At 41.7% G+C, this 9,715-nt stretch overlaps 1 protein-coding gene across 2 annotated transcripts; it reads right to left on the reverse strand.

Annotated features, from left to right (window-relative positions):
* Positions 1-3,478: 3,478 nt before the first annotated feature.
* pcdh18b (protocadherin 18b) lies at positions 3,479-9,300 on the reverse strand. 2 transcript variants are annotated; one of them, XM_079479449.1, is made up of 4 exons: positions 6,502-9,298; positions 6,016-6,104; positions 5,564-5,724; positions 3,479-4,828 (listed from the first exon to the last, which is right to left on the reverse strand). In XM_079479449.1, the coding sequence occupies exons 1-4, from the start codon at positions 8,986-8,988 to the stop codon at positions 4,086-4,088; spliced, it is 3,480 nt and encodes a 1,159-aa protein (XP_079335575.1). In that variant the 5' UTR covers positions 8,989-9,298; the 3' UTR covers positions 3,479-4,085. The 2 variants fall into 2 exon arrangements, with proteins under 2 accessions (XP_079335575.1, XP_079335576.1); XM_079479450.1 differs by having other exon boundaries at positions 3,487-4,828; positions 6,016-6,071; positions 6,502-9,300.
* Between the last annotated feature and the right edge of the window lie 415 nt (positions 9,301-9,715).

The following is a 9,715-nucleotide window of genomic DNA, read 5'->3' on the forward strand; positions in this document are numbered from 1 at the left end:
TTAATGAAATCTAATAAGCTTCAGATTCAGTGCTTCATGTTGTGACCACTGCACTCTCATACTTACATATAATCTTATTACTGTACAATTAATGCCATAATCAAAATGCTTAGATAGAACTGGCTTGCAAAAACAAAAATAATACTGATAAGTATTAAAATACCTGATGCATAAATGATCATAAACATGTACTTCTTATAATTTAGGAACAATTTAGGAACAGTGATTGAAGTTAATATATGAGCAACAGAATTGAACTGTTTATTTTAAAAGGTTAAAAGATTTAACCTCAAAAGCTGAAATGTTTGATGTTGCCATAACCTTTCTGGCTCAGGAGCTCCACATTAATAGGCACACTTATTAGACATGAAAATTGTAAAATGAGGCTTTAATTTATTTGACAAAAGAACAAACATGGCTGCATTGAAATTTGGGAGAAAATTGTTAGTAGTTCAAACAAAAAAAAATAATAATTTTACATAAACTAATTACTATAAACTGAAAGAAAAACAGATAATAATGTTGAAATGGTCTCTTAGTTAGTTTCAGTGGATGTACATTATATATAGGCCCATAAAAGATTATAGCTTCATAAAGTCGTGTGGGATCGACTCTCCTGCATGTCATGGAACATGTAGACCTTAAATGATATTCAGTCATTGGCACTTCCGGACCATTAAACATACATATATGCACACTCTTCCAACCAGCACATGCATTTCTTGTCGACATGCTTTAGTGAACAGCTGCCTGTCTTACTATCAAAACATAATTTATACAGAAAAAACAGTTGTGTGCGAAATTTACAAAAGCACACATGTGCACACATCCAAACACAGACGGCATCACTTTGGCCAACAGCTGGACTGAAGAGCCACAGATGTTTATTATTCATGATGCATCCTGGGAGAAACCATTTGGGCAGAAAATATGCTCTACCTGAAAGCGAGAGTAGTCAAATATAGGAGAATGAACAAAGGAGATCGTGTAATGATGTACTTTTACATACTTTACACCAAGCAAATAAGACAAAACTTATTTCTTGAGTCTCTACATTTCTGTAATGTTAACAGAGCTCGCAATCACCCAGTTATTGCTGCTATACTAGATCAACACGCACACACATACACACCCAAAGTGATGAAGATAACAGACTGTTGGCAGACTTATCCTCAGGTCTTGAAATGATGGAAGAGGGAGACAGGTGTATTTTTAGCAGTAGAAAATTCATGAGATGAAGCGGAAGATGTGAATATACACTCTCGACTTCGCAAGCTAATCACAAATCCACCTCAGTAATTATGTCAATTTACCAACCTCGTTGGTGACAAGAAGCCTCAGTGAGAGACATGACTTTCTATGCAATGCGTGTGCAACTGGGGTGTGAAAAAAGACCTAGTGTAACCTGGGACAGTTACCCAGATGCAACAACAGGCACGGTAGGAATAGGAGAAACGGAATGAATTATTCAATTGAAGCAATAAAACTTTACTAGGAAATTGAATTCACAATGTACACAAGAAAGCCAAGTTGAGTAGATTAGGTCTGTTGAGCGTCCTTGGGGCTGTTGTGCTGTTTTTCTTATATAAAAAGGTTATAGAGCAGGGGTCTTCAACTACTTTTCTTTGCAGGCCAATTCCAAGTGTAGATAGGATGCAGTTTACCATATCATCATTATTTCTGTTATTTATTGCATTTTGTTACTTTGTAATACTGTTTTTGTTACTGTTACTTATAGGTCATATATTAAAACGGGATATTGTCTTTTTAATTGTATTTTATATTCCTTTATGCTTAAGTTTACCCAAAAATAAAATAACTGTTCATATCCTCACCCCCAGGTCACCAGGTAGCCTACTTTTTTCAAGAAGTTATCTATGAAGATGGTTAAATGAATTAAAAAGTCCAATTAAAAAGTTAAAATGCTAATACATGCGGTATGTGCAGGAAACAAAACTCTGTTACCATAGATATGGCGATAAGCGCATCTTTGAGTGAATTCTTATTGCATTTTCGAGTGAATTCCATTCGCATTCAGGTGCCCCACGCACTTAGAAGGGCAGATCCTTTGAAGTGCACGTTCTGGAGGGATATGAACAGCTGTTTTCGTAAAAATAGTTTATAGTTATAGTTAAATTCATACATAATTGTATCTGAAACAAAAGAGACAAAAGTTCACATGGTGTACCCTTCCTGCAGTTACTTTCAAGGGCAGAAGATGCGTTTTGGCACGTGACCTATCGTGTGACCTATCGTGTACCCAAACCGACTGCATGTGGCTGCGGATTGCTGTAAATATCATTCGGTTTCTTTGACAGACCGATCAAATCTGTTTATGTTAAGAGCCGTGTGAAATATTTTTGTATTGAATGTCAGAGCGTTTTGGACTATCAGAGATGTGGCGTCTCAGGATGTGCTTTTCTAAAAGCACACCGTTCTTAAAGTCTCCGCACTTATTTGAAATGTTAAGACGGGCCGGGTAAAGATGATTGGCGGGCCGCCAGCTGACTAGCCCTGTTAAAGAGGATGATATGTTTTTGTGTGCGTGCATACGTGCGTTTGTTTAAGAGTGAAGGCCAAAACTAACGTATACACATTTGAAAGTGTTTTTTCTTATTTAACTGCAAGTCAAGGCCAATTGCTGCATGTCAAAGTGAGCGTTAAGTTTTCTGCCTTGAACTGCTAAACTAAGAGTGGCAAAAACACTCTAATTTAGTTTGAGTTGGAAATCTGTAGCTATAATACCACCTTGCGTTCAGTCATTTCCGCCTTTAAATGTCATTGCAATGCATTTTGTTTTATGTCATTTCGACGTGTTTGTAGGGAAGTAAATCTTGTTATTGAGAAATTGGATGGAAAAGGTCAAGCTAAATTACAACTCCATACTGTTTATCAGTTTTGACTAAAGAAAAAGCTGAAAACGGGTAAACCGAGAAAGGAGAAATGTGTGTTTTTGCTGTTGCGCTTTCTTGTCTCTAGGGGGCTCTAGCATCGAATCTCATTTCCACATCAGTGATCACTCTATTCGAAATATACCTCTGTAATTACTTTTGTGGCCTATTATTCACCTTAGCTGTCCATTTCCTTACATAAACGTCAATTTAGGACAAAATCAAATTACATTTCCCCTTTTATCTTACTCTTTATCCGCATTATTTCCGCTGATTGCTTCCTGACTGAAACCTCTCGTTTAGTCAGTAGGAGGCGCTCAAAACGAATGCAGCACGGATGAGAGTGACTAAAATGGTCTTGATCTTTTTTTAAGTCTGCTGTCTGGATCAGTATGTGAAGAGGAAGAACAAAAATGCCTACTCCCATTTTGATGGATATTTCAGGAACATAAAATTAAATAGAGTCGCACATCCTGTAATTTACTGGGATGAATTTCCATGTTTAAAAAAAAAAACATAAGTCATAAAAACAGAAAAAGATCTTGTTTAGAAATATATCAGTGCAAAAAAGAAGAGTCCAAAGAGCTGTGCATGTGTGACATATCTGCAATTCTCTTTATTTCGCAGTTTGTTTAATGTAAAACCGAACTTGACACATAGGATACACCATTATAAATACCACTCCCACCCCCAAAACATGCTTTTTGTATTCTGTCCCACCCCGCCAAATAACACATTTTCAATAATAATATGAATGTACTTATATTATGCTCATATATAACAATACCATTGAAAAAAAAGAAAGAAAAACTTTTTCATAAATAAGAATATTTACACCAACGCATGTTGTTCATGATTATTTTGCCAACATGCATGTATAAAAATAGAAATCTGAAATTATGTACATTTCTTTAACTTATGTATATACAAATATATAAATATAAAGACTACAAATTGTATTTTTAAAATACAAAGATAAATACACTAACATTGTGTACACTGTGGCCAAAAACCAGAAAATACAAACATCATTTGGATAATTAGCATTCACAAAACACATTAACATCCAGAAATGCAACTTTAACGACAATTGCAGGTCTCTGTGTTTTTTTCTATTTTGTTTCATTAAATCTTTTTGTCCTTTCACATAAAATTGTTTTAATTCAACTGTAGAGAGAGACAAAGAGAATTTCTTTAGTTCTGCCGGACATCCTGAAGGAGTTTGTTGATCTCTGCAACCAGCTCGCTGGCATCCATAATTTCGCTCCGACTGTCGCAGCGTTTTCCATGCAGATGACCCAGCACAGACTCTAACTCATCCTCCTCATGATTCTCTGGTATTTCTTCCATTGCAGGCAGCCATTTTGAGGTGGAAGCTGATGTTGGCATTGGAGCTGGCAGAGGGGCAGGAAGTGGAGCCACCGTCGCTGTCATGTGACTAGCTGGGGCGTGGCCATGTCCAGGATTTTGAAAGTGTGTATTAGCGGCCCAAACTGCGACACCCTGCTGATAGGTGGCAGTGCTTGGCTTGCCGGGCAGATGACCTTTCCTTCTTTCCAGTGAGCCTGCTCCTGCTGCACAGGCTGTTGTTTTTTCACTTTCATTGGTCTCGTTGTAAGAGTCCAATGAAGAGGGGAGGAGCCTCTGGAACACGCTGTTCATTTCAGACAGCAGAGAAGTCGTTCCACACAGATCTTCCCCATCACCTGCTTCTCCTTCTCCCTCCTCATTCTCCTTGCCAAAGGTGGAGAAACTTTTCTTCCTTAGCGTCGATTCTCCGGACTGTGGTGCTTCAGGAGTGGCTTTCTGCTGGGGGTCCTCTCCGGGTATGTAGAGGTTGCTACGGTAATCTGAAGATGCTGGAGAGGCCAACGGAGGCATCCAGCACTGGTCCGAGTGGCCGAGGATGCGACACTCTTCGGTGCATAGCTTCATTGCTATATTGATCAGAAATAAAACAACAGCATCGATGGTGGAGGTTAGTTAATGAATGTTGTTTTTGGATGGTATGCAAAACTGCCTACACACCCACAACTAGTCAAATAAGTCCATTAGAAGCAAAACAACCAAGCAAAGCGTTTCCAGATTCATCCAACCCATGCCTCTTTTTTTTCGAGGGTATGCAAAACAAATCAAATATGCCAGCTTGTAGCCCTCATTGAACATGTTTGCCATTACTCATTCATGTTCCAGGGACTGATTATAGCTCCATTAATTTTGAAAGGCCATATATTATACATCTTAGAGATAATAAATGCCCAATCTGGTGCATTTGCAAAACAGGCCCTCATTTAGCCCAGTCTCTCTCATGCATAGAATAAATGATGAGAGTGCTGATTTACAGAAATCAATGGCGCATATCCACCTGCAACCCAACGAGTGGGATTCTCTAATGATCAGACCGTTTATTTATCCATCAGAATCTATAGTTTGCATTTGGTTTTCCCCAATAGGAAGTAATACAGTAGATGTTGAGTGTAAATTTAAGTTGAAAACTCTGATTCACTTATTGTTCTTTAAATGATAATAAGTAAAAAAGAAATGTATATTATAAGAACCTTTGAGTAAATTGTTCTTTGGGGAACCGAAAATGGTTCTATATTGCATTGCTTTGAAACACCTACTGCAGTGTAAAGACAAAACTTAAATCAACATCATATTCTTATGCTTACATGGATGCAGTCGGTGATGTCCATCGGGTGTGAAGAGTTCACCAAAGCCTTCTCCAAGCAGAGGGGACTCTCTTCCCATCTCACAATCACTGTCTCCCGCCTCACTATCCCCTCTGCCACTGTCCTTAAGGCTGAATTTATCCATCTCATTTAAAGCATACCTAAAGACAGACACCTCAGACGTTTAGATATGGAGTATGGGTTATACCATTGTTCTTAAAGTTAGGAACATGAATCAGTTCAAATATATAGCTTTAATTAATTTTAAGTTCTTTAGATAGAGATCATCGTCAAAATGCACAAATGTAAATCTATGTCAATTCAAATCTTTTACTTTTTGAATCACTTATTTTTTAGGAAGAGCCCAGTTTACACACAAATAAACAATTTGACTGTGAACCCCTGCAGGACAGTTAAGAAAGGTAAAAACAGGCTGAAGTGTGATTGGTTACCTGTAGCTCCGGGTGTATTTGTTGCCACGGAAACTTGGTCTGGGTTGGTACTGGCCCTGATGAAGTATGGACAGAAGCTGTGAGACTTGCTATAGCCAAAAAAGGGTGGGGACAAATAAAGAAAAAAAATGGAAATAAAAAATGAATAATGGCAGACCAGACAACAAGCCAACACAAATACAGATGACCATGGTTGTGATGACGGGGGGGTGGGTGGGTGGGGGGATTAAGGGTAATGCAAGATGCTTGTGATATGGTAGAATACTTATACGTGATGAAACAATAAATGGTTGTATGAATAAACATGCCATAAATAAAACAATCATACTGAATATCATAACAGATGGGACTTTAAATCAGGAATAAAGAATTCACAAATATTGATTACTTGTATATCCTTTCAAACCATGCACTAAGAATTTGGTCATAGACCTTCATATTAGCAGAAATTAGCCTGAATGCTTTAGTCATTTGAATGTTTTTTACCTCGACAGGTGGTGTGGCATGTGCAAGTTCCAGTGCGAAGTTCTCAGGCACGTGATTGGATGAGATGGTGACCAAGCTGTTGAGTGATTGGCGGCTGTGATGACTCTGGCGGCTCTCAGGAGCAGGTGATGCTGAGGGGGACCGAGGATGGGCCCTCACAGGAAGAGTTCCGTTAACTGTGGGGACCAATGTGATGTCCCCCTTGTGGATCTGCCTGGCAGGTTTTTTGGGATGGTTTTGGTAGGTGGACTCAGCAACTCTGCAGTTATAAGAATGTCGGGGGTCTTTTTGTTCTCTGGAGCATCGGGTGGCAAACATGACCATAACGATAAGAAGCACGCCACAGATGGCACCAAGGGAGATGATGATGATCATGGAGACATCTAGAGTCGATTGGTTGTTCAGGTCTGAAGGATTCAGCGAGTAGCTCTCCGGTACGTCCCGTAGGGCAATATGGAGAACTGCCCTGGCCGAGAGTCTAATTGAGGCCCCTCTGTCTTGCACCAGGATTGTAAGATCAAATCCCTCACGACCTGAGGCCTCAACACTTCCGTTAGTGCGTAACTCGCATCTCCGTGGGTCAATGACAAAAAGTCCGTCATCATTACCAGCAATGATGGAGCAAGTCAGCTCGCTATTGGCCCCTGTATCACGATCTGTCGCCTTGACGATCGTTACCAGATGACCTGGTTCGGCGTGCCTCCATAATGGCACCTCGGCGGTGTGGTTGCTCAGTGATGGTGAAACAATGATGGGTGGGTTGTCATTTTCATCCAGTACAGTGAGTAGAACAGTGGCATTGCTACTTAGAGACACTGGGCTCCCACTATCTCGTGCTTGCACGGTAAATGAGAGCCGGCCCACTTCTTCCCTATCAAAGCTTCGGAGTGCATACACGGCCCCGGTGGATGGGTCGATAGTCACATATGTCGATATGGAGCTGCCTTGGACCTGGCTCTCCACAATAGAGTAGGTCACCTGGCCATTAGTGCCCAGATCTGGATCAGTGGCCATCACTGAGGTCAGATATGCTCCTGGCGAATTGTTTTCAGACTTAAAAATTTCATATCGACTCTTTTCAAAGCGTGGAGGGTTATCGTTTTCATCCTGGACCTGCACTGTGAAGTGTTTGGTAGTGGATAGACTTGGTGTGCCGTGGTCTTCAGCAATCACAGTCAGGCTATATTCAGAGCGTTTTTCACGGTCCAGAGACACATTAGTAAGAACCATGTAGTTGTTTTCGTAGGTCTTCTGCAAGCGAAAATGCCCGTGGCCATGGAGACGGCACACAACCTCACCATTTACACCTGAGTCAATGTCGTCCACGCGCACTAATGCAATGAAAGTATCAACAGGCGATGCCTCTGAGATGTAGGCCACCTCCTCTTTGCCTTGAGTCATGAGGTTGATGTTGATTTTCGGCTTGTTGTCGTTGACATCAACCACTTTGATGATTATCTTACAGTGGCCTGGAATGGAATTCGGCCCCATATCCTGAGCCTGGACATCTATTTCATATGAAGAAGTGGTTTCATAGTCAACTTTCTTAATCAGTGTGATGTGGCCATTGTCTGGGTTAATCTTAAAGGTCTCTAAGATTTTAGCTGGCACGTGACTGCTGAAAGAGTACACTATTTTACCATTGTTGCCTTCATCCGGGTCTGTAGCGTTAAGATCCACCAGGAGGGTTCCCGGTGGGGAATTTTCCAAAAGGTTGACCACATAAGCTTGCTCGTCAAACGCCGGGCTATTATCGTTGGAATCAGATATGCTGATTTTAAGCAGAGTTGAGCCAGATTTCGGCGGCACGCCGGAGTCCGAGGCAGTGAGCTGCAGCTGGTAGCTGGACTGCGTTTCTCTGTCCAGTTCCCTCATCACCACGAGATCCGCGTACCTAGCGCCATCCGTCCGCGTCCTGATATCGATTTTGAAAAAGTTATTCCTTGTGAGCGAGTACGTGTGCAGCGCGTTTTCCCCGACGTCCGGGTCCAGCGCGCTATCCAAAGGAAAGCGCGTTCCCACCGATGCGCTCTCGGATATCTCTATGGGTATGATGGCGCGAGAGAACTGCGGAGCGTTGTCGTTGATGTCCAAAACTTCCACTTGAATGTGAAACAGTTGAAGGTATTCCGTTGGAAGGGTGATCACGTCGAACTCGATAGTGCAGTTTAAGTTTTTTTCGCAAAGCTTCTCCCGATCGATTTTGGTGCCGATGCTGATCTCGCCGTCCTCCTCGCGCACGGAGAGCAGTGGGGTGCTGCCCCTCTGCATGGCGCGGAACCGCGGGGTAACGGAGCTCGGGAGTTTGGATAAAACGCTGGCTACATCCTCTTTCAGTCTGGCGATCACCGTACCGACTCTCTGCTCCTCCAAAACTTTATATTTTAAAGTCTTACCCGAGACGACCTGTGCCACGGCCGCCAAAAGTATTACTTTGAAGAGCGTTTTGCAAAACAGCACATTCCTGGAGTGTTTAGTCGTTCCCATCTTCGAAAATTGTTTATTCCACACAGAGAGAAAACCGTCCGGTGAATTGTTCCGTTACAATTAAAGCATGTTAAATCCTCAGGTGCGCTCGCCTCCCGTTTTGATGCCGTGCATAGATTTAAAGCAAAGTGCAAGCAGGGCCGAGGAATCAGCGCTCCTCTGTTTTCAGAGGCGCGGAGAAAGCATCAGGACTCCGATGCGGTATTGCAGCCGTGGTCTGATCTGCTGCACACATCCACTTTCCTTCTGTGAGTGAATTGGTGCGCGTGTGTGTGGGAGGCGCAACTCCTTGTGTGCGCGCGCTCTGTCTGCGACTCTGAGAACAGTGACTGGCCCATTACAGCCCACCTCAGACTGTGGCCCCCTCCCTCTCCAAAATCTGTCCGGCTACCCCTCCTAGCCCCACGGCTGTACATCCCAGAAAAGAAAAAGAAAAGAATAAGAGACAGAATGAAGGAAATAAGAGCAGTGATTGAGGTGAAGCTGGCAAGCAGATCACGCCAGAACTTTAGAAGTGTGCCATAACAATAGCAAAAGACACATGTGTTTAGACCAACCTTTCTCGTGTCACCACGGCACACTTTGGGTTACTTTCACTAAAGTTTTAGTGGATTTTCATCTCTCACACTTTAAAAGTAATGAAGGCATGCCGAAGCTTCAAAATAAACTTGCATATTGCAGTGCATATGGATAAAGATGGATAATCTTGTGTTTCATTTTTTTATTT

Source organism: Barbatula barbatula, assembly GCF_947034865.1.
Source record: "Barbatula barbatula genome assembly, chromosome: 18".
Taxonomy (NCBI): Eukaryota; Metazoa; Chordata; class Actinopteri; order Cypriniformes; family Nemacheilidae; genus Barbatula; species Barbatula barbatula.